General features: G+C 31.1%; 1 protein-coding gene across 1 annotated transcript in view; it reads left to right on the top strand.

Annotated features, from left to right (window-relative positions):
• LOC142334470 (uncharacterized) overlaps positions 1-27,111 on the top strand; it is a 712,180-nt gene that overhangs the window by 134,029 nt on the left and 551,040 nt on the right. The window contains exons 22-24 of the mRNA XM_075382526.1: positions 2,377-2,544; positions 3,928-4,104; positions 19,543-19,710. Coding sequence (XP_075238641.1) covers positions 2,377-2,544; positions 3,928-4,104; positions 19,543-19,710 — 513 coding nt within the window. The remainder of the gene's footprint in view (positions 1-2,376; positions 2,545-3,927; positions 4,105-19,542; positions 19,711-27,111) is intronic.

Genomic DNA, 27,111 nt, shown 5'->3' on the forward strand with positions numbered 1-27,111 from the left:
TTTCTAATTCATCATAATTGTGTTATATGTTTTGGTGTTCTTTTACTGCTTTCCTTTTATGTCAGTTAACTTTAGCTCAATTAACAGCTCAGTACTACATCCTACAACCTCAGTTATCTTTCTAAAAATTCTAAAGTTTGTTTCCCTCTGCAGCTTCATCTTCTAAGGACATGTTGATTCAATTGAATTTAATGATTTTAATGTAAGAGGTCTGTAAATAAAGTAATGAGACTAGTTTTTTTTTTTTTGGCAACCAAAGTGGCAACACTGTAAATTTACTAGTAAACATATGGTTGTATGAACAGCTGATTTATACTAGGTATTAATATTTTTAATCTACTGTTGCCTCGTGAGATGTAAACAAACTTTTTGTGAACTAGTTTTTGTTGTGCGTTACAAAAATCAGTGATACTAATTATGAGCAACGTTGTGTAATCAAATTTTGTGTTACTGACACTGGTTTTCTAAAAAAATGTTATCACTAATGATGAATCTTGAGTATGATTCAGAAACAAAGAGCTAGAGCAAGAAATGGCACACTTCAAACTCATCATGTCCCAAAAAAGCAAAAATGAGCAAATAAAAAATCAGAACCATGCTAATTTGTTTCTTCGATAATAATGGCATTGTCCATAAGGAGTTTTTGCCTACAGGACAGACTGTAAATCAATATGTTTACTGAGAAATTCCTGAAAGACTGCGAAAAAGAGTTGCCACGTGAGACCATCAAAGCTATCAAAGACAACTAGATGCTGCATCATGACAATGCACTTTATCACACTGCACTCTCAATTAATGAGTTTTGGCAAAGAAAAACATTCCTGTAGTTCCTCAACCACCTTTTTCACCTGACTTGAGTCCCTGCAACTTTTTCCTGTTCCTGATTTTAAAAAACATTATACCATTATACCATGGATACCATTTTGGAGCAGTAGAAAACATTAAAAAAAAATGTAACCGACCATCTGAAGGATACTTCGGTTTCTGAGTTCCAACACTGCTATGAAGAGTGGGAAAACCGTTTGAAGCATTGTGTGGCTTCCGAAAGTAACTATTTCAAAGGTGATGGAGTCCATGTATAATTGGATTGTAAATAAAAATTTTTTTTGAACCAGTCTCATTACTTTATATACAGACCTCGTATATGTCCTGCTACCTTAGGTTTTCTACAGAGATTCTGCTACAAATTTTTAATTTCTCCTATTCATGTTATAAGCAAAGAATAACATTGAAAACAACAAATCATTCAATTTTCAATGACCTATAAATCCAGATAGCCAGTTTTTCTAAAAAAAACAGAGACGTAGAACTTCTGTTCTTAGGCCTATTTCATTACTGTCACTAGATTAGAATGATTCAGAAACAAAATACTTGTCTCTACTCATTTCTTCATTGCAGTAACACAGTTATGTAAGAACACAATGAAAAAGGCAGAAAAAAGAATATTTTGATGATGGTCATTTAATTTTATCGATTTTATAATTTAATATATCATGACATACTTTACTTTTTTAATATAATAAAGGTTTTTGATAAGACATGCATTTTTTAATGTAATTCACATAATATGCAAGAAATGAATACTAGAGTAGTAGTTACAACATTTTTGTTATATATGATAAGTGAAAATTGAAGAAATTGTGAAATTATCTAGATGAAATATTCTAAAATTTTTTGCCTGGAATTATCTCTGGAAGCCCTTTGTACAAACTTAACATATGTTTTTTTTTTTTATTATTTTTTAACCAGTTGTAGAAGAATATCTTTCTCAAATCTGATCCATCAACATGTTTACAAAAAAAGGCATGATGATCTTCTTAAAGAAGAAGAAGATTTAAAGAAGGCATTTTATATCCTGAGGAGCGTAAAATAACTACTTTTGTCAAAATACCATAAACTTTTGAAAAAATAAATAAAAATAATAATTAATTTAGTTTCAGATATAATTTACTTTGTTAATTGTCATTGAATAAATAGCTAACTAGCTTTTATGTAAATAGAAGAAATTTCAATCCAATCAAGTTAATATTATTTTTGACTTCAGTCATCTGATTGATTGCCCACAACTCTGAACACCTTATTGTGTGATAACTTTTGTAATCTTGATTTATTTACAACATCCTACGTATCCAGTTACTTACTTTTTTATTCTAAACGTTTATATTTTTTCATTATTAAGTTAAGCATTTCTGAGAAACTTAATATACTACCTATTCCATTAAATTTTAATTAAAAATCATTTACAATTGATTTACCAATAAATAAAATACTAACTTATGAAAATTCTTCTTCCTTGATAGTTTAAAAATATCTCTTTCTTTTTCTCTCTCTTAGCTGGACATGAAAAGAAATAACATTAATTTTTTTTAATTTTAGTTAGTAAAAGAAAATTCTTGGCAAGAAGTTAAAAAATTTGCTGGTTACAACATAACTCATGTTAAGGAATGGTGCAAACTATTTAATGCAGCTGAAATTCCTCAATGTATTGAGGATTTCCAAAAACTAGCCATGTCTCGTCAGATTGACTTGCCAACTGTGGAATATGTAAGTATCTCAAGTAAAATAACAATTTTTGTTAAGTCTTGTGGTTTTTTTAATTTTTTTTATTGTTTTAGCATATTATTGGTAATTAATTTAAGTTCTAGTCAAAATATATGTTAAGGATTTCTAATAGGTTCAAGCTTTTAGCTATTGGTTGATACTATTTGTCAGGAAGTATACCGGGTGATCATTTGAAAAGTTACCACATTTATTATTCAACAGCTATCAGTCCCATTGTATTTTTGTGTTCAGGCATGTATACCATTCTCAGGAAGAACCTTTTTAAAGTTATTTTCAGAGGGGTGGAATCCACCCTCTCCGCTACACCTACCCCAACTCAAAAATCTTAAATGGCAAAGGTAACATTTAATTACATTAATTGACAACCAGAAAAAGATAATGAATTTTGGTGAAAAGAAAATTAAAATCTGCCCTCTCCTTTGCTTGGTAGATGTAAAATCCCATAAAAATAATTATAAAATTATGTTATATTACTTCTTAAACAATTTGATATAATCATAATCTGTGGATTAAAAATGTGGAAATTATTTTTTTTAATTACCAACACAAAATTTTGCCCTTAAATGTTTTTTTTAAATTTTCAAGGGTTGCAAAACTTATTTTTTTTAACAAGATGATGTAGCTTGTGACACCTCATTGGAAGGCCCTTTGAATGACAAGTAATTTGGTATAAATAAAATAAAAATTGTTTTTCTGGTATTGAAGTTATGATTAAAAATGTGGTTTTTTTAAGTTATGTTGGGATCAGTGTGTTACTGACCCAAAGCATTAGGTCTGAAATCATCCATTCTTGTTAAAAATATGGGTTAAAAAAATATATATTTACATATTATTTACCTGAAATTAATCTTTTTAAGATTCATATTATTCCTCTGTATTGTTAAATTATATTAAATAAATCACCTTGTACAGAATATTGAGATAAGACATATCACCTTAATTTTTCATGAAAGTACTTTCGCAAGATCCCATATCCTGTCATGATTGAAATAATTCTGCTATTGCATAATACAAATAAAAGTACAAAAATAATAATAATTCTATATTAATTAAAACAAGTGCTGCTATCTGTTGCAGTTTTTAAAAGAAGGTCTCCCTCAAATATTGTTTGATGGTTTATCAAATTGAAATTTTGTTTATATTTATTTATATATGTAATATTTTTTAATATATTTAATTTTATATCATCTTTATTAATGTATAATATTTCTAAATTTGTGTTAATATCAGAAATAGAATGTTTTCTGTTTTTAAATGGTCCCCCATATGGCAGACCATTTAATAAACAAAAAACACAAATTATTGCAGTTTTCAGTTTTTTTCATTTTTATTACAGTTTTCTCACGGTATGCTTGTATTTTTCAGTTAAAATCAAAAGCAGTACCATGGCAAAATATTAAAGGAAGTGCTAAAGTTAGTTATAATTCAGCCAGTCAGTGGTGTGAAGAATTTACTGTACCACCAAATCAAAAAAAGGAGTGCTTATCACAGTTGACAGCATTATCGCTTTCTGATAAGATAAATAATTATTCAATAAAATTTGTGAGTTATCATAAATATTTGAATTGTTAATATTGATAATTAAGTTAATATTACTGTAATATTACTGTAATACATTGTACATTTAATTAATATCGTACATCTGTAATCATTTTCTTTTTCATCTACAGTTGATAATTAGAAAGTAAGGATTCAAGGCAAGATAGAAATGTAAGGATATCTATTTTTCCATAGTTGGCAATATTGCCATGCCTTCAGGGTCTCCATGATGTTTAGAGTTTACTAGAAAGTAATTATACTGAATTACAGAAAGAGAATTTTAATGATTTAGGTGGGCTTAGGAATTAATGAATTATAAAGAGGAAATGAGAAAATCCTATTTACTTTTTATTATTCATTTATTTTCTGAGAAAGTTAAATTTGCTACTGATATTCTTTGCCAACTTGGTTACATTTATGATGAGATATATATCATTTAAAGTACAGGAAATATTTTAAAGCAATAATAAGTGATATTCGTAATGAGATAAGCAGTTCAAAACTCCATTGCCATTAATGAAATCATCTAAAAAAGCTAAAGAAAAATTGTTTATTGTTAGCCAACTGATATTGATCAACTTCAATTAATTAATAGGGTGACTAACTTCAACTATTAATAGGGTGAGCTAGAAATATTTTGTTGAAAATCCAGAATCTTCCTTAGAATTGAATTTTGAACTTCTTATCAAATGCATCTGAAGTTCATGGTTACAAATAAGAAAAATCTTTCAACGCCATTTCAAATTCTTAAAAAAATGTTCTCTGGCCTTTGTAATTCAAAGCCAAAGCTATTTTTCAAATAGTTTTTATGTTAATAAAATAAAAATGAAATCATTAATAAGAGCACCTGTGATATCAATCGTAGATTAAAATGCTGAGAACATTGGAAACACATTCTCATTTATTACAAAGAACCTGTGTCCTCTTCCAGCCCATCATCATCATCAATATATATATATATATATATATATATATGTATGTTTAGGGTCAAAAATAAATAATCCAAATTCATTCATTTATATGCTAGTTGCTGGTATAAGCCAATAAAACTTAATACATTTTTATTGCACGACCAGTACAATATAAATCACATCTGTTTGAGTGATTTTTAATCAGAAATGATTTGTTTAATCTGAAAGCTTTTAAATTTGAAATCTATTTGCTGTTTATTTAGAAACACAGATTTTTACTCTATATTGATTATTTACATTTTAATACATGAAAATAGACATAATAGTTATTTAGCGATTGATTAAAAAAACATCAAATTGAATTAAAATGAATCGTACATACTATTCAATATTACTCATCGATATAGTTTATAAATATGGAATATCTTAGTTCCAAAAATGTATGAACAATCCATTTTTGTCATCTCATGCTGCAAATTCTATCTTGATGATAGTCACTCAGTGTATTGGAATACCTTCAGTTTCAATACAAAAAGCTTTGGATAGTTAGTTGAAGATAGTATCAGTTTTAACAGTATGATGTGATGTATTATAGTGAACAATTTAGATTGTGTTTAATATCTTTATTAATTTTTTTATTTATTTAATATTTCAAAATTGTATAACCATATTTTTTCTACCACTTATATTCACAATTTGATTTCAATGTGTTAGATAAAATGTAAAATGTAGTAGAAGTAGATGAATTTTATTTAATAAATCTGTGAAAATTACTTAGAAAAATGAAGTTGGAATTGGCAAGTTTACATTTTTTGAATTGCAAATTAGGAAAGAATTGAAGGAGATAGAAATACTCATATTTCATGCAGTTTTCAATGACATTGTTATGTGTTTTATTTTTTTATTTTGTACGATAACATAGTCTCAAAGAAGAAAAAAATGAATACAATTATTGGGCTAAAAATAAATGACAGTGAGTTAGAATTAATACTGACTGTGACAAAATAAGTAAATTTTTTTTAGTTAAGATGAATTCTATTATATATATTTATTATTTTTCTAAAATCAATCCTTTCAAGATCCATATCATCTCTGCACTAATAATTTAAATATATAATATAAATCAACCTAATCCACCAAAGTAAAAAAAATAAGAAAATTCTCACCTTATTTTTCTTTCCTTTATAATTTTTACAATAGTACTTTTCACAGGATCCTGCATCATCAGTTGTACATAAAATTTGTATGCAATTACAAATTAAATGCAAAATATAAAGATTAAAATTATATATATATATGTCGGAGAGGCGACGAGATTTGTCAGGGATTCAACGTTTTGTGTTTCACTCATTTTTATTATTACAAGTGGAGAATATATAAGATTACAATAAAGTTCAATTAATAAAAATGAGTAGATAACTCGTACAATGAAATAATTACAAATGATAATTATCACTTTTCAATAACTCAGTAGTACACGAATTATAATATAAGATTAATTCAATTTAGAATTCAAATAATATTAAAACAACTTGCGATAGACCGAGGCTCAGGGAAATAACGAATTCGCGATCACCAGGACGTCTGTTCGATCTGGGTTCCAAAGCAAGACTACCTTTTCTCAATATTCTCAAATAATATGCCTACTGCATATTTCCTTTTCCTTATTAATTTTATGATACCCCTATCGTCCTGGGATCCCGACTACGTTGACAACCATGTGCCTACCTAGGCCTAAGCCTACCGCAATAAAACAATTTAAACCTTATTTTACAAAATATTACAAGTAATAGTACATTTCTTAAAACTACTAAAAATACAGATATTCTAAAGAATATTCTCATCGTTTTGTCGGAAGATACTCCACTGTACTTTATTCTCCGACACGGCCATTCTGACAATCACACGCCCTCGGGTGTATCTAAAACATTGAGTTACAGTGGTATTTTAATTTTTGTTTTCAACTGACCTCGGTCATTATAAAGCATTTTACGATAGTTAAAGTACAAAAGATAGATTCAGAAGTCCTCTCGAGTAACAGAAATCCATTAATTATTCATTATCCTAAATAGTCATCGTACAGTACTCAAGAGATCGAAAAGCCATCAATCATTATTCCTTATCATTTAACTGTCAAATAAGATTTTATTTCCTCCACCAATAGACCTCTGCACTATCTCTAGGCTACCCTGTATGCCACATACAGTATCATACATATTCTGTAGTTGCCACAACTACCTGCCCGACACATCATCAGGTGCCCATCGCGCCCTGATCAAACTAACATTAGCCACTAATTTAGTTTGCAGTTACGACTACACACTGATGCATGTGCGAAAAATAAAAATGCCAGGTCCACGACCTGCTGCCAGCCATTAGTGCATTGCGTCATTGGTGGTCTCTTTTTAAACCATAGTCCCTGTTTCAGGACCAACATCAACAGTCTCCTCGGCACAACTTTCATTGTCCGAGGAAACATCCAACTCATTAGGAATATAATTCTCAGGCATTTCTCTCAACTTATCATGACTATACTTATAACTTCTACTACTACTTAAAGATTTTAGTGTGTACCTGTCGTTATCAAGTAATTCTGTTACTATGAATGGACCTCTAAATTTCCTATCGAGTTTCGTTTGATTACGTTCTTCGTTCTTAATCAAAACGTGATCTCCTATTTTAAACTTATTAACCTTCGCTTTATTTTTATCAAATCTAATCTTCTCATAATTAGCATTTTCCTCTATACTTTCAATCGCTCGTTGTCTTACATTAGAGATATCAATTTCATTTTCGTTGCCATCAACTAACAACCCGTAAGGTCTTGCCTTCTTACCAATTAATAATTCTAACGCACTAGATTTGGTAATACGATTCGCGGTTGAGTTTAAAGCTAGCTGAACTTCACCAATGGCGTCTTGCCATGGACGATTATTAGACTCAACAGCAGTGAACATATTTTTTAACGTACTCATTACACGCTCTACTTGACCATTTGCCCTACTAGTACCTGTAGCTATTAAATGTAAATTAATATTTAAAGATTTACAAAAGTCTTTAAAATCTTTTCCAGTAAAACATCTACCTTGATCGGCAATCACACGAGCGGGAACTCCCAATATAAATATTGAAGCCTTTAAAGCTTTAATAACACTATTACAGTCAATTTTTCTGGTGTGATGTAAATAAACATATTTGGTAAAACCATCTATAATAACAATAATGTATTCTTTAGTATTATTTTTACCGCTCAATTTACCTGTAATATCTATATGCACAGTATGCCAAGGTATGCGGGTCTTAGGGATGGGATGTAATTCAGCTTGAATTTTACCTGACTGAGCTTTAGAGAGTTTACAAGTAATACAATTGTCAACAAATTTACGTACGTATTTAGACATACCTTCAAACCAGTAATACTCATAAACCTTATCGAGTGTTTTATCCCAACCTAAGTGCATAACAGACTCATGTACATGGTTAATGACGGACCACCGAAATGCTCTGGGTACAATCGGCAAACAAAGGGTTTCGCCTTTTCTCTGTATTTTCCGGTATAGCGTACCGGCTTTAATTTCATAAGATTTTAAGAGATCTTCCGATAGCTCATCGCTTTGCAATTTGGTGACTATTTCCGAAATTTCCGAGTCACGCTGTTGTTCAGCAAGAAGCCAATCAACCGATATTTCCGCGAGGTTAACGCGTTTCTCTTCAATTTTATTAACCTGTTTTGGTAAATCGGACAAAGGGTTTCGAGAGAAGAAATCCGCGTGCGACATACGTTTGCCTTCTCTATAAACTATATCGAACTGAAAAGCCTGTAAATAAGCCCACCACCTATGGACTCTATCATTAAGATCAATCTTATTTTGAGAAGATTTCAATGAATTACAATCAGTTACAACAGTAAATTGTCGTCCATGCAAGTAATGTCGAAAATGTTTAATAGATTTAACAACGGCCATAGTTTCGAGTTCGTAAGAATGATACCTGGACTCGGCTGGGCTTGTCCTTTTACTAAAGTATTCAATAACTTTATTGTTACCGTCTACTTTATGCATGAGTATTGCTCCGTACCCATCGGAACTAGCATCGGTATGCAGTTCTATAGGATAATCCGGGTCAAAGATAATTAAGACGGGTTCGTTGGTCAAAGTATGAATTACTTTTTGTCGGGCGTTTTCATGTGTCTCAGTCCACTCAATATATTTTTTACCTGAGGTAAGAGCATATAATAGTTTCATGATTTGTGAAAACTTAGGGACAAACCTTCGGAAATAAGATGCAAGGCCAATAAACTGTCTAAGCTGAGTAACGGTCCTTGGAGCGGGTAACATTGTTAAAGAGTATATTTTACGAGGGTTTGGACGAACTTGTCCTTCTTGAATCTCATACCCAAGCTCAAAATTTCTCGACCAATTAAAACATTATAACTCAAATATTCATCTGGGACAACGTGAAAAAGAATCTCTAATGTAAACAAATCCATAATTACAATAGATAAAATTTGCATGCTACAATTTACTACAACATTTCCGATGCCTTTCAAAATTATTAATTCATTAATTCTACGTCCAGAAAACTTAATCGCTATCGATTCCTTTATTAATGAGCATTCCACTCCTGAATCAAAACAATATGGAAACGACTCACCAAGATGGTTTAGAATACCAGTAGAAGCTGCAACTGTGCAAAGATTCACACGGCGTTCGACGCTACCATTCTCCTTGTTGTTCCCTGGACCGCTACGGCTGCTACCTGGAGCCGTACAGTTTGGCGCAATATGACCAGCTACCCCACATTTGAAACACGTCACATTGCGCGATGAAGAGGATGATTCTTTGGAGCCACGATGGTTACTGCTTTGCTCCGCTTGCTTCTTCTTAAGTTTAGGACACTCAAACTTTTTGTGACCTATTTCCCCACAGAAATGGCACTTCCCTGAAGCTGCTGGCTTAAAACGCTTCAAATCGGATGTAGATGAGTTATCTGAAGCTGATATTGGTCTTTTTCGGGTGTAGGAAAAGCCTCGCATTTCGCTCAAAAATTCGGCTTCCGTTTTGATGTCGCTAGTTAATGCTACGCGCTCCACTCGATTATCAATATGGGTCAATCGCGCAAGCACAACCGCATTAACTATTTCGTCAACTGTTAAAGACCTCCAGCGGGCCTTTAGCGATGATCGAAGTCGAATGCCAAAGGCGCCGACACTTTCATTCTTGGTTGGTGCCTCCTGATGAATTTTCAGCACAACCGCTGTCGCAGTTTCTTGTCCCCCGAAGCGTGACACAAAAAGTTCTTTTAATTGAGGCCACTGTATACCCGGAATTGCCACTTGGGATAGCCACTGAGCTGCTGAACCTTCCAAAGCTTTGCTAAGCGCAGATATCAATTCACTGCCTTGAAGAGGATTTTCTAATAGACACAGTTCTGCTGCAGAGCACCAAGCAACAGAATCCGATCCCGCACTCTCAGGATTAAATCGTGGTAACGCAACACTTTTCTTTGTCGATAATGGCTTTTGCATACAACACTTCATAAACTCAAACAATGTATTCCACTGATCAGGTGATGGACCAGATGGAGACGATCCCACTTCTGATGTCGGAGAGGCGACGAGATTTGTCAGGGATTCAACGTTTTGTGTTTCACTCATTTTTATTATTACAAGTGGAGAATATATAAGATTATAATAAAGTTCAATTAATAAAAATGAGTAGATAACTCGTACAATGAAATAATTACAAATGATAATTATCACTTATCAATAACTCAGTAGTACACGAATTATAATATAAGATTAATTCAATTTAGAATTCAAATAATATTAAAACAACTTGCGATAGACCGAGGCTCAGGGAAATAACGAATTCGCGATCACCAGGACGTCTGTTCGATCTGGGTTCCAAAGCAAGACTACCTTTTCTCAATATTCTCAAATAATATGCCTACTGCATATTTCCTTTTCCTTATTAATTTTATGATACCCCTATCGTCCTGGGATCCCGACTACGTTGACAACCATGTGCCTACCTAGGCCTAAGCCTACCGCAATAAAACAATTTAAACCTTATTTTACAAAATATTACAAGTAATAGTACATTTCTTAAAACTACTAAAAATACAGATATTCTAAAGAATATTCTCATCGTTTTGTCGGAAGATACTCCACTGTACTTTATTCTCCGACATATATATATATGTGCAAAGGCATATGAAGTCATTAAGTAAAAAAAAATAAAATAAAGACATAAAATTACCTGTATGTGGCTTCGCCAAATACTAATATTGTGCTATTTAAATAAATACAAACTTCATGTATTATCTACGAAGGTGCTGCTATTCTATCTATTTTAGTTTTTATGAGTATGTCTCCTTCAAAATCGGTCTGTAGGTTGATTAATTTGAATCTTTTCTTGTATTTATGTATATAATTTTTTTCTCTTCTGCTAATGCCAGAGATATACTTACATAATTTTGAGAGTAAAATTGATTATGGCATAATTCACACACAAGGTTCTTTTATTGTGGACTTGTTATGTTGATGATGGTTTTGTCGTTTATGATCTGGTTATAAATAATGAACACCTCATAATTTTGAATAAACTTAATTCATACTGTAATGATTTAAAATTTACTTTTGAAATAGATATACACAAAAAAAAAAAATTTTTCTAGATGTTAATATCGTGATTAACAAAAATAGTCAAATTATAACTTCGGTATACAGGAAACCCTATAGCCAATAAAACAAAATTCATAGAAAATCAAATCAAATCTTTGAAATAGAATTAACATAGAAATAACATATATACAAATATATAACATATAGAATTAACATATATACAAATATGATTAATAGAGCTATCCATTATACACAAAATAATAAAGAGAAATTAAACAGAGATAAATACAATAAAAGGAATTGTAATTCAAAATGGATATAGTGCTTTCTTAATTGATAATATATATAAAACATAAACATTAAAACTTAATAGTGCAATAACTTTAAAACCAATATATAACACACAGAGGTTGATAATGTTTACTTAAAATATTCATACACCAATAATATTGTTGAAAATATAACCAAGTTTATGACAAGGATAAATTTAAATCTGCATATAAAACTAACAACCACATAATAAAATATTTAAAAAACAATAATACTGATTTTTACAATTTATGTGGGGTTTATAAGATAAAATGCCATGATTGTGAGAATATTTATGTAGGTACAACCAATAGATTGTTTAAAACCAAATTTTATGAATATTTTAGGTATTATAAAAATAAAAAATTGGGCTTTTCTAATGTTGCGGATCACCTTATAAATAATAAACATTCTATTTCTGATATTAATACTAATTTAGAAACATTGTAAATTAAAAACGGAAATGTAAATAAAAATTTTGATTATTTAGAAAATCATTATATTTATAAATATAAGAAAAAATTAAACTTAATCAGCTACAGTTTTGAAGGAAAAGCTGCAATAGATAGCAGCACCTTTCTTGATAATACATGAAATTTTCATTTACTTAAATAGCACAGTATTAGTATTTGGCTAGCAACATATAGGTTATTATTTTATTTTACTTGATGGCTTCATATTCCTTCGTATTTGTATATATAATTTTTGTATTTTAATATTTGGTGTTTAATATGTAATTGTATACAAATTTTGTGTACGACTGATGATGCAGGATCCCGTGAAAGTACTATCGTAAAAATTATAAAGAAAAGAAAAATAAGGTAAGAGTATTCTTATTTCTGTTCTTAGGTGGATTTGGTTGACTAATATTATATATATATATTGTCGCATGTTCGCGGCTCGATCAGGATATTGAGATTGACAATTGAAAATGTTTAATTACAATTTATTAATTTAAGTACATATAAAATAACACAAAACAATAATAACTACGATAATAAGAATAATAATAGTAATCACAATCGGAACAATAATAATAAATGGATTTTATACAAAACATAATTTAAACTAATTGTCAGGATTTATTTGCTGGTAGTTAAATATTGAAAACCAGAATTCAGTCCCACTGACAAAAGACATTAGCAAAACCGCTAATACTAATATTTTTAATCACTAATTTTGTATTAACAACAATAGTTCAATAGATAAGAAGTATAAAGTACTTTCATTGAAAATACCTTTGCTGTTCATAAATAAAATTACCCTAACAATTTATGAATGAAATTTAGTATATTATCTCTTTCACTTATAGTCTAGCAGTAACTCACCAAATCACTTCATGTTTTCATGTGTTGGAATTACTTGTGACGTCACCTTAATCATGTCGAACTTGTATGCATTAGAAATTTGCTCCTTCACTGACCTCCTCATAGAATACTCTTGCTTCAGACTTCATAATTGCCCCTCACTTAGAACTCTCTCACAGAAGTCACATCATAAAGTCCCGCTTAGACTCACTCACAGAATCCCCTCGCAGACTGACTGTCAACTGGTCTTCCCCAGAGTATTTATACTCCTATCCTCTTGACCTGAAGGACCAGACCCCAGTTGAGCATGAGAACAATCAACTGAGTCCTTTAAGTTTTCCACACATTCCTCATCTGGGTTTGTTAACTCTTCTCATGGAAAACATCTATTTAGGTGTGTCAGCAGTCAGTATTACAAAGGATGATTGTTAAACGGACCTGTTTGCTTTACTGAAAGGGCTTCTTTTATTCCCTTTTTGGATTCTTCCCATTATTATAATTTTTATTAATTTCTTCTTAATTGGCAGAAATCCATTACTCAGGTTCATTATACCAGTCTTGTTATACTATATATATTTAAAAAATTAATTAAAAATACTTTTAAACATATAAATAATTAAATTAGTAACAAAAAACATATTAAAATCAAATATAAAGATAATTAAATGAAAGTTTGCAAATTAAAATCAGTTAATAGAATCTGAACAAACTCAGTTTAACAAGAAACATATGTTTATTTCTTTATTTGTACAAGCAGAAGAAAATAGTATAAAATACAATTTTGCAAATTAATATAGTATAGTGTTTCAAATATTTTTGTCATCAAAACTTTCAGGTGACAGTCAAATTGCTCTTTTTTTGGGTTTTATAAAAATAAATATTATATATCTGTGAAATAAAAAAAGAGGAAATCAGAGTGATTGCTATTGATCTCTTACAAGAATATTTATACTTCTTAATTGTTATAAAGTTTATATTGTTTAGGATTCTTATAATTATTCATTATTCTAATGACAATTAAAATAAACTATTTGAAATATATTCTAAAGTATATAAAATGTGTAAACATATAACTGTGAGTTTTTTTTTATTACTGTCATCTTTTTGGATAGGTTTGGTTTTGCACATCCATGATACTATGTTCAGGATGACTGATACTATTATCACAGTCTAATTGGCTGTACTATTAGACTGTGTTATTATTATGATTGTGATGTCAAAAGCGTTCATGCATGTTACTTCTGTGAGAGAGCAAGAGCTACATTTCTAAAATCTAAAAGAACACTTGTGAATCAACATATAAAATAACTAGCATCCCCTTTGCAGTTTCATCCACAACTGGCAAAGTTTGTCGAAAATCTCTAGCAAAGACAAAAGTTATGCCTCCTATCAACTTATCATGTAACTTGAGGATCTCTGAGAGTACAGTCAATTGCTTTAACATGAGCTTGATGAATCATTGTGCATTCATTCCATACAATAAGTTTTTTATCTTGGAAAATTTTACCAAGCAAACCATTTTTATATATAGAGCAAACTGACTTCTGTCCATATGATACATTTAAAGACAATTTAAAAGTTGAATGAGCAGTCCTACCACCAGAAAGGAGTGTTGCAGTTATGCATGATGATGCTACACTTAGAGCCAAGCTGCTTGTCGATTGGAGATGTGTGAGAAGTAAATTAATCAAAAAGGGTTTCCCAGTGCCTCCAGGAGCATCTAAAAAAAATACTTTTTTCTGTCACTATGGGTGTTGTAAGTGATGGACTCATATGCTTGGTGCTGATCTGGTACTAATTTAGAAAGGTTAATATTTACGTACTCTTGAAGTTTGTTGATATTAAAAGAATTTTGGAACATTTTATCACAGGGGTTTTCATTATCTTGTTCATCACAAATTTGTGTCTGTAAACTTAAACCATATAAGTACTTTTTACCAAAACTTATAATCTTGTTTTCAATTTCAATAAGACCTATATTGAAAATATCTCTATATTGAAAATATCAATATATCTATATTGAAAAAAAATTCCTTTCGGCACGCTGGAAGGCAGAGGTAGATTTCACCAAGGCAAAGTAGGGCTAGGGGAACTCAGATTGTATGAACTTGTATCAAATATTACTTTCCATGTTTTAAGAACAATACGTTTTCTCATTAGATCACAAGCTATTGCTAAATTTATCAAGACTTCCTATGATTTTTCCTGAAGTGCTTGACAACATACACCTATTTGAGGATTAGTGGCAGAAAGAAGACACTTCTGTTGAGATGACTTTTCACGCTCATGTTGAATAGCACACTTTGCCCATGTCCTAAGGTATTTCTGCTGGTTTTCCTGGATCTGCTGAAGATGAGCCTCCCTATGATGACTGGGGCTGGAATTGTCTTTATCAACGTCCTCACATTCCCTTGCCAAATTTGACTCACCTGTTTGGAGTTTTTTCGCTGTTGGTAACTTTTCTTCTTTAGTCTAGGCATATTTACACACTTTCACGTTAAGCAAGGATAACACAGAAAAATCACACTTCTTGGTAATAAAATATTTTCACTTGCAAAAATTAAAATATACACAGTACTAAGTTACAGCAGTTTAAATGCATTCACTTCAAATTCAGTCAATACGACAATGGTTTCATATGTAAACAAGTTTCACATGTTTAGGATATGGGAAGCCTCTTCTTCTTATAATTCCAACAATACTTTGGTCATCCCTTGCTGTAAGGGTTAGTCATATCAAAAATCGTTTCAGACAAAATGTTTAGGTAATATTTACAGGACTAATGACCACTTTAAATGAATTCGATCCAGTGCCTATTAAGAGAGCTATGATTCTTTTTTCCTTTGAAACCCCATTTTTCCACCTCTTGGGCCTTATCCAAAGAATAGTAAGAACTTTAAATGAATTTGATATTTTACTTAATAAGAAAGTTATAGTGATATTTCGTTGTTACTCTTTTTTTTTGGTTTTAGACATCCCTTGCTGTAAGGGTTGATAATATCAAAAATTGTTTCAGACAAAATTTTTAGGTAATGTTTACACGACTAACAAGCACTTTAAACCAATTCAATACTGTGCCTATTAAGGGAGGTATGATGTTTTTTATCTTCAAAACCCCATTTTTTCCACCCCCTGGGCCATTGGTTGGCGATATCAAAAAACTTTACTTAGATAAGTTTTTGGCCCTTATCTAAAGAATAATAGGAACTTCTTTAACCAAATTTGATATTTTACTTAACAATAAAGTTATAGCTATAACAATATTCTGTTTTTTTGAAAATGCCCCCCCATTTCCACTCCCATGATCCGGTTTTGCCCATTAACGAACTCGACTGAGATGTTTGGTCGTTATATTTTATGTATCAATTTGAAAGTGATTGACGAAAAATTACGGCAGTTATTGTGTCCACAAGAAAGTGAAAAATATATATTATATATAAACGTTTGGACTGACAGTGGTTTTGGAGTCTGGGAGATGTGAAATGCAAAGATATGTCAAAATTTTCCAGAAGTTGATCATGGTACCCATTACAATAGATAGCTTTCTTATGAAATCTACCTAATACCTTGGGGGCAGCTCGCCATAAGAAAGAAGCTTGAGAATTTAATGGCTTGCCACCTAGCGGCCCAAATTAGAATTGCAGCACCATAAATCAATGTATCATAAACCATAAACCATAAATCATAAACCATAAATCAATAAATCATTTTTCATCCTAATATAGTCTATTACTCTGCGGATAGCATAATGATGCTACTGTTAAAATTTGGTAACTATTAGTTTAATGGTTCTTGAGATTTTTACTAAAGAGGAAACAAACATTTCCTCGTTATATAGTAGAGAGATAATAATAAAATAAAATAGTAATAGCAGTAGAAATAATTGTAAGATAATAATAAATTAAATAAATAAGTTAAAAAACTCTGTATGAAATATATTTAAAAAAAACAAGAACAAAAAATAAACTGGAACAAATAAAAATTAACAATAGTAGATAAAAAAGATATGTTTATCGGATAAAGATTATAACAATAATATTAAAAAAATTATTATATGTACTGTATACAGTATAACTAATGTATCTGAACGAATCCTTAAATACTTTTCACCCATTAAACAAAAAAAAAAATAAATAAAATTAGCAAATGCTTCTATCTATCTTGAAATGGATCTACTTTAAGTATGAAACAACCTCATCCCAAGCTTCCAGGGGGGCCTTTCCAGGGATACAACTCAAAACTTTTCAGTAGAAATGGTAGAATTGTGACACATAATTTTAAAAGGCATTGAAAAACAAAAATTTTGATGTAAAACCATTGGGCTAGAATAATTTTAGCACAGCTCAATTTTTTCACAACTAGTCTTAAAAGTGGCCTTCAGTATTTCTCAATTTCTACTCAACAATGAAACTGTAAAAAACATTTTTTTAATTAGATTTTGCAAATGCTTATACTCCATAACAATTTATTTTTTGTTATCAGACCCTGAAGCAACCAAGGGTCAGCATGGGGGAGAAGTCACAAATTGTAAATGAAAAGGTAGGAGTGTGATACATAATTTTAAGGGCATTGAAAAAAAATTTGATGTTAAAAACGTTGAGCTACAACTATCTTAACCAAAATGGCTGTCACTTAATTTTTTTTCAAATAGTTTTAACAGTGATCTACAGCAGTACTTACTTAAATAACTGTTCAACAGTAAAGTGCTAAAAAAATGAAACTTTAGCAAATGCTCCCACCTCAAAGCAATTTATTTTTTATTTGAGCTAATGCTTGGTTGGGTATATTGTAGAGCTTTTTTGAAGGTAATTATGAAAAACATAAATGACCGCAATTTAGGTTGGAGTTATCATAGTCCAAAGCTACCATAGCCCATTGGTTTATGGTCAAATATTTTGTTTTTCAATGGCTTTGAAGTATGTCACCCTCTCTATAATTAGAATTTTCTATTTTAAATTAACAATTTCTAAATTCCCCTACAGGTGAGGGATGAATGTATCATCCTGAAGAATAGAGATAATAGTAAGATAAAGGCATTTGCTAAATGTAATTTTTCTATGTTTAATGGTTGAAAAGTGATTTAAGGGTTCCTGTACCTTATTAATACTGCTTAAATTGAACTATTTATAGATAATAAATAAAATAAATGATAAATAATTTTTAAAATTGGGGAGCATTTAAAACAGGACACTTTTCTACAACAACTTTAATAGCACACACACCTGTTTGCAGTTTAAAAATGGGATTGAATCATCATTTTAACCGTTTGTTGACATGTTGTTTTTCTTTTGTTATCTTGTAGACCCCCCAGTCTAAAATTAATGATTAATATAATCTGGTCTTAACTGTGCTGCCATGGCAAGGCAATCTTTTTTTTTACTGACATGACCTAATGAGCTAGAAAAAGTTTTTCTTTTAAAATAAATTTATAAATTAAACCTAAATTTGTAGCTTTGATGCATTACAGATTTATTTGAAAAAAAAAAAATTTCTACAAAAATTGTACAAGCATTATGAGGATATTTACTAATATGTCTTGGCATTATGAGATTTAATTTTATTCATTAATAGTTAGTAATTTACCTTATAAGAGAAATCCAAGAACACATACATGTACATTGGGTTTTTAAAATTTTTTTAAATAAATATTTAAAAGATATAAACAATACCTACATTATTTTCTATTAATAGCATTATTACATTAAATTTTCAGCTTCTTTAAATTTAAATATTTTGAGTTACTATAAAATCATGAAAGAAAGCATTTATAGATCAGTAGTATCATAGTAGTATTAAAATCATATATTATAAAATAAATAAATCTGTAGTACAAAATTTCCCATAAGAGAAAGTATTTTATAACAAAGCTATTGTAAACATTAAAAGAAAATCTAGAAAACAACATTTACATAATGCCATAAAAGTGCAAGATATATTTTTATGATTACTTATGCAAATTTTTTAATATTTTATGCGAAAAGAAAGAGAATTATTTAATATTAATAAAGAAATTAACATACTAATTAATGATATTGCATGTTGCAAACGTTTCTGTGGTTAAAATCTTTATAGCATTATATATATTATCTACTCCTTAAACATTTTATTAAAAGGTTGGAGGATTGGTCATATTATTTTTGTGCATAAATTGGTAGATCTCTGTAGACAAATTTTACTTATTTTAGGAATCTGTTTTTTTTGTAATGATTCATTTTTTATGTAGTTTGTAACCATTTATTCAACTGTTTATTCATTGTTGATTAATTCTGTTTTTCTTAATTTATTTAAGTTGAAAGAAAGGAAGAATGTAGACTGGAAAAAGGTAATTCAGTATGCATTATATTCAACACTTAAAACCAATTTTTATTGTGACTTATTGGGAAAACCACCAAGATGCTTTGAAAAATTGCAGAAGTTTACAATTACTGAGCAAGTTAACAGTAAAGTTGTCAAATACGTAAGTTTATTATTCATATTTATAACTTTACTAATTCTATTCGAGAATACATGGCTCTTTCACAATAAGACACTTAAATACCTAGGCGTGACATTTGATAGAACACTTTCATTTAAGGAGCACCTAATGAAAACTGTAGAGAAATTGAAAGCGTGAAACAACATTATACATAAGCTCTGTGGAACAACGTGGGGGGCATCGGCTTCCACTTTGTGCACATTGGCTCTGAACCTGGTCTTCTCAGCTGCTGAATATTGTGCGCCAGTGTGGCTTAACAGCCCTTATGTTCATAGAATTAACAGCCCTTATTGCTCAACTTAATAACACTATGAGAATGATTGCTGGGGTTATCAGGTCTACTCCCGTGGAATGGCTCCCGGTATTGAGCCACATACCACCCCCAAACCTGCGTCGTATGAACGCTCTTGTAAGAGAGTCCAAGAAGATTATGGACAATCAAAACCTACCAATACATGAGGACATTGAGGATGCCAATCGTAGCTGCCTTCGATCTAGAAAGCCACCTATCAAAACAGCTATTGCTGCCACAGAGGACGGATTTAACCTAACTGACATCTGGCATCAAGAATGGACCACAAAGCAGAATAACCAAATCCCATGTATTACTCAAAGGCCGCTGGGTTTTGACTTGCCATGTAAGACATGATCAACGCTAAACAGAATACGAACTCAGCATGGTAGGTGCGCCTATTTCCTGTATAAATGGGGTAAAACCCCGATGCCCCTTTGTGAGTGTAGTGAAAATCAAACTGTTAAGCACGTCACAGAAGTTTGTCCTGAACAGCTTATGAAGGGAATCCTGAAGATTTCCTGATGGCGACCAGAATCAGTAGCATATATTAATTTGTTTAATCTTTGTTTGTAATTTTTGATTGTAATTGGTGTTGTGTTTTGGTGCCATACGCTAAATAAATAAATTACTTTCACTTTGCTCATTTATACTAAAGAATGTGAAAAAAACCAGATTATGTTCTGATACATGTTGTGGTCTTAGATGTTAGTGTGAGTTTATAACCACTAATTCAACCGAGACCGAGAATAGGCTGTGTTTGTAATCAGAAATTTAAGCGAGACCTAGACTAATTCTAACATTTTGAGATAAAACAATTTATTATCAGGTATTTCTGAAGCCACTTTGTACTAGTAACAATTATAGTATGTCAATTCTTGGCTTACTTTTTCTCCTTGCAACTAGCTAACTTTGTCCATTTAAATCATCTTTGCTGTGTAGGTGTAGCAGCTTACACTTAGTTTCGTGTATTTGTGTGATCTGTTTTTTCTTCCTCTACCAAGATTAATAGATAGTGTTGGCTGTATCATTGTACAGTATAATACCAGATATGAATCTTGAGAGTATTCACCCCAAAGTTATCTGCAGAGAAGCAGAAGAGAGAACTGAAAGTTATATGATGTGAGTTTTTATTCTTTAGCTAGATTTGAGTAAAAAAAATATTAAATCTCTTTTTATAAAAGTTCTGTTACAATAACCATCAATTTGTGATTTTGTTTTTTAAAATCATTTTTTTGATCAAGTTTTTCATCATCTTTTGAGAGTTTCTCAAACGGATTAATGGTAGAGAAAAAGATTTATAAAAATTATTGTATAAAAATGTTTTGTGTCTAAATACTTATTGAATGCCAATTGAATTGCATATTGAATGCCAGTAGAATTGTGTAATAAATTCCAAGGATTGAATGAAAGACTCAGTCCAAAAGAACTGAATGTGATAAACACAGTAGATACCCATCTCCTGTGAAGTTTATTTTATAATCCAGAGAATTCAAAGTTAATGTAAGTTCAATGTAAAAATTAAAAATTTATATCTGTCACCTTGAAAATTTTATTTATAAATAAGAAAAGACTCTTTTTATAATTTTACTTCTCCACTTTAATGGCACTAAAATTATTTTTAATTGAAATATCATGTGCATGTAGAAATTTTATAAATTAATTAAGCGAATAAAAACTTTTGCCATAAAATTTGAAAATGTTTTCACGCATAAGTTGATATTTTAATCTATGTTATTGTTTTACATAAGCAATAAAAATTATAAAATTTAAATTTATTACTAATTTAGATTAATTTTTAGTAAAAACCATATAATTTTTAATATATGTTAATGATGGCATAGATAAACTGCAAACTCTTTAAGTTTGCAGTAGCGAGTAATCATTGTGCAGGTGACAATTCTTATCAGTTATACTGAATTTGTGAAGAGACATACATCATTTTTATGCTTAGTAAAGCAAATGGTAATTGTTATGAAGCTACATGATTCTGTTAGGAATCATTTCAAGATACAAATAATTAAATCATAAAATCGTAGCTGAACTAATTTGTTGACTAAGAGGAACAGGGATATTAAATCATTAGTTGGTTATTGAGGAAAGCAGAAAGTGTAGTTGTGAAGTTGTGTAATTTTATTTTTTTAAAATAACTTATTGATTGAATGACAAAAATAAGCTATTGAATCATTTTTTGGAACTGTTATGCAGTTCTTCGTAGGATAAAAAATATATTTAGAAAAAGTTAAAAACACATTTCATCATAATGATAGATTATTAGTACTTAGAGAAATTAAACTTGCATTTAACAAGAAGGCTTCAGTATAAATTTATCTCCTCATTTTCGAATTAGCAAGCAGGGTTATTTACCCTGTTTCATCCATTATACAGCATGTCTTGACATTGTGAAACATTTACTTGTAATATATTCTTTATATGAAAAAAATTACTACATCCTAAGGTGTTAAAGTTCATAATATTATAAGGTGTTATTAACATAATAAGGTGTTTAAGTTTACTAAACACCTTAAGGTGCTTTTTTGAATATCAAAGCAGAGAAAATATCTTAGAATTTGTCATTCAAGATCGTAGTGCAAGTACAAAGCAACAAGCATTAATGTTACTAGTTGTTCATATGATATTTTTGGAGATTATTCCATGAACAATTACTCTTTCTGTACAATTTTCAGTATGTGTAATGCTTTATACTTGCTGACTTCCCAATATGAGTTCAGTTTAACAGAGATGGGATAAATAATTTCCACAACCAATATCAGTTAGGAGATAAGAATGAAGAATCATGAGGATTCTTCACTATAAAGTAGAAACCAGCATAAGTTAATAGTTAATGTGTGGACGAGATAAAAGACAATGTGTCATAGGTCTTCATATTCTATCCATTAGATTTAACAATGGTGAATGCAGTGATTACTTGTCAAATATTCTTCATATTTCTTAAAAAATGTATCTCAGCAATTAGAGTAAGATATGGTTCATGTATAGTGGAGCTCCAGTACATTTTACCTTAGATGTATACATTGAGAGATCAATAGGAGAGGAGACTGGCCATGATACAGGTATCATGGCTGCTCATTCTTACAATTCTGAATTCAGTGATTTTTATTTATGGTGTTGAATGAAAACATCAGTGCTTATAGTTGATCTTAGAAAAAAATTCATTTGTATTTTTGACGCCAATGAATTCAAAATCAACTGGGAATATTTGAAAAATTCAGCATTCTATGAAAACAAGTGTTTGTGTTTGCATTGCCTGTAATCTTGGATATTTTGAATAACTGTTATTGTAACTATATGTTCAATTCAGTTATTAAATAATCACATGCATATAAAAAGTATTATTAAAAATAATATGTGTAAGTTAATAAAATTATTTTTAAATAATAAAATTATAATTTTTCTTTCCTAACATTTGGTAATTGTAACTTTCTCTTTCCTATTCTGCTTCTTAATAGTGCAAATGAAAGAAATGACGTGTAATTCAGACTGATTTAAATAAAAGATTATTACCAAAACTGAGCATTTAAAGACTGAGATATCATTTTTTTGATAATAGAATACTCATAATTTTTTCTTAATAAAATAAAATTCAAAGAAACAAAGTTACAGATACATCATTATCCTGCAGGGGAAGACACTCGCCATGATGGAGTTTCGATTGCCATGCCACCCCCTCCATACCTAGCTCTTATGGGCTTTATTGGAGGTCATCTTCACAACCCCGGTAAAAGGCATCTCTCAGCCTTCTTCTTTCCTCAGTCAGGATGTCATCGATATTAATATCACATGTGATATTCCCATTGGTATACTACCTGGAAATGAACTCTTTAATACAAAACAGATCTATGTCGAGTCTTTATTAAGACTGATTGACATGAAGGAACTGAAATTAAAAATGCAAATTCCTACCTGATAGAAGTTGAGTTCAACACGCAACCATAACATAACACGAAACAAGACATAAAAATAAAACTGAATAAACAAAATACTACAAAAAACATCAAACTTTATAACACAAGAATAACAAAATCAAAACACAAGAAAGACCAGGTGGATTCCTAAATTCCCTCAGCAATCTGTTCTCTTGCCAGGTACCGTATGAAATTTTCAACTGTTACCCATTCGGCCAGGTTTTTCCAATTTTTATGGAGATTTAATGTTGAGCCGACAAATAGTCTTCGAGTGCATAAGTTTGTATTTTGCGCATTTGTAAATTACATGGTATGCGTCATCTAGTTGTCTACAATTTGAATCCACCCAGCCAAATCACTGGAGTCTGTCTAGGAAGGCACCATGACCAAAAAAAAATTGCATCATATGCTTGTTAGGGTGAACCCAAGGGGAACCCCCCAAACCACAATGTCTAGGAAGAGATCATGCATATAACGTCTACCTTCTGCCTCATCCTATCTAGCCTGCCATAAAGCATTGCCATGCTGTTCTATCTCGTAAATTTTTTCTGAAGTCAATTCACCTGACTTGTTAGCAACATAACACTGCTGTTTTTCTGACACAATTGAATCTATCGGTTCCATGCCCGCAATCATCAAGATTGCCTCCCGTGAAATAGTATGGTAACTTATTATTACCATTAAAATTATAAGCTATTGAGCTCTTCTTAATGATACATCCGATAGCTTTTAAATTTTAGCCTATCCACCCATACAGGTGTCGAATATAGCATAATTGGCTCGCATACTTTTAAAATTAAGACCCCAATTAGGATTGATTTGGGGTCAATCCTGACCCCCAAGGTATTTGGGGTTCTCTGCGCAAGGCGCAGAGAAGGCCTGTCATGCCTTCTCTGCGACGTAATTAAAGTACTTCTGGAACTACAATTTCTTGTCAAGAAACACCCCGAGGTACATTTGAACTTGAACATATTTAATACCAGAAAATTAAAAAATAACATTCTACGAGTCGGAGCGTGGAATGTTAGAAGCTTAAAAAAGGTTGGTAGGCTAGAAAATTTAAAAAGGGAAATGGATAGGGTGAATGTGGATATAGTAGGAATTAGTGAGGTTCGGTGGGAAGAGGAAGGCGACTTTTGGTCAGGTGATTTTAGAGTAATTAACTCAGCGTCAAATAATGGGCAGGCAGGAGTAGGTTTCGTGATGAACAAGAAGATAGGGAGGAGAGTGGAGTATTTCAAAACGCATAGCGATAGAATCATTGTAATAAGGATAAAATCAAAACCTAAACCGACAACGATTGTTAACGTTTATATGCCTACAAGCGCCCATGATGATGATGAGGTAGAGTGTGTATACGAAGAGATTGATGAAGCAATTAAACACGTAAAGGGAGATGAAAATTTAATAATAGTTGGAGATTGGAATGCAAGCATTGGAAAAGGCAAGGAAGGAAATATAGTGGGTGAATATGGGCTGGGCAAAAGGAATGAAAGAGGGGACCGACTTATAGAATTTTGCACGAAGTATAATTTAGTAATTGCCAACACCCAATTTAAAAATCATAATAGAAGAATATACACTTGGAAAAAGCCAGGCGATACTGGAAGGTATCAGATAGATTATATCATGGTTAAGCAAAGATTTAGAAATCAACTCGTTGACTGCAAAACTTACCCTGGAGCAGACATTGATAGCGACCATAATTTGGTGATAATGAAATGTAGATTGGGGTTTAAAAACCTGAAGAAAAGTTGTCAGATGAATCGGTGGAATTTAGAGAAGCTTGAGGAAGAGGAGGTAAAGAAGATTTTTGAGGAGGACATCGCAAGAGGTCTGAGTAAAAAAGATATGGTAGAAAATGTAGAAGAAGAATGGGAGAATGTTAAAAAGGAAATTCTTAAATCAGCTGAAGCAAACTTAGGCGGAATAAAGAGAACTGGTAGAAAACCTTGGGTTTCAGACGATATATTGCAGCTGATGGATGAACGTAGAAAATATAAGAATGCTAATGATGAAGAAAGTAAAAGGAACTATCGGCAATTAAGAAATGCTATAAATAGGAAATGCAAACTGGCGAAAGAAGAGTGGATTAAAGAAAAGTGTTCAGAAGTGGAAAGAGAAATGAACATTGGTAAAATTGACGGAGCATACAGGAAAGTTAAGGAAAATTTTGGGGTACATAAATTAAAATCTAATAATGTGTTAAACAAAGATGGTACACCAATATATAATACGAAAGGTAAAGTCGATAGATGGGTGGAATATATTGAAGAGTTATACGGAGGAAATGAATTAGAAAATGGTGTTATAGAGGAAGAAGAGGAAGTTGAGGAGGATGAAATGGGAGAAACAATACTGAGATCTGAATTTAAGAGAGCATTAAAAGATTTAAATGGCAGAAAGGCTCCTGGAATAGACGGAATACCTGTAGAATTACTGCGCAGTGCAGGTGAGGAAGCGATTGATAGATTATACAAACTGGTGTGTAATATTTATGAAAAAGGGGAATTTCCGTCAGACTTCAAAAAAAGTGTTATAGTTATGATACCAAAGAAAGCAGGGGCAGATAAATGTGAAGAATACAGAACAATTAGTTTAACTAGTCATGCATCAAAAATCTTAACTAGAATTTTATACAGAAGAATTGAGAGGAGAGTGGAAGAAGTGTTAGGAGAAGACCAATTTGGTTTCAGGAAAAGTATAGGGACAAGGGAAGCAATTTATGCCTCAGATTAATAGTAGAAGGAAGATTAAAGAAAAACAAACCAACATACTTGGCGTTTATAGACCTAGAAAAGGCTTTCGATAACGTAGATTGGAATAAAATGTTCAGCATTTTAAAAAAATTAGGGTTCAAATACAGAGATAGAAGAACAATTGCTAACATGTACAGGAACCAAACAGCAACAATAACAATTGAAGAACATAAGAAAGAAGCCCTAATAAGAAAGGGAGTCCGACAAGGATGTTCCCTATCTCCGTTACTTTTTAATCTTTACATGGAACTAGCAGTTAATGATATTAAAGAACAATTTAGATTCGGAGTAACAGTACAAGGTGAAAAGATAAAGATGCTACGATTTGCTGATGATATAGTAATTCTAGCCGAGAGTAAAAAGGATTTAGAAGAAACAATGAATGGCATAGATGAAGTCCTACGCA

This window comes from Lycorma delicatula, chromosome 1, assembly GCF_047948215.1.
Source record: "Lycorma delicatula isolate Av1 chromosome 1, ASM4794821v1, whole genome shotgun sequence".
Classification (NCBI taxonomy): domain Eukaryota; kingdom Metazoa; phylum Arthropoda; class Insecta; order Hemiptera; family Fulgoridae; genus Lycorma; species Lycorma delicatula.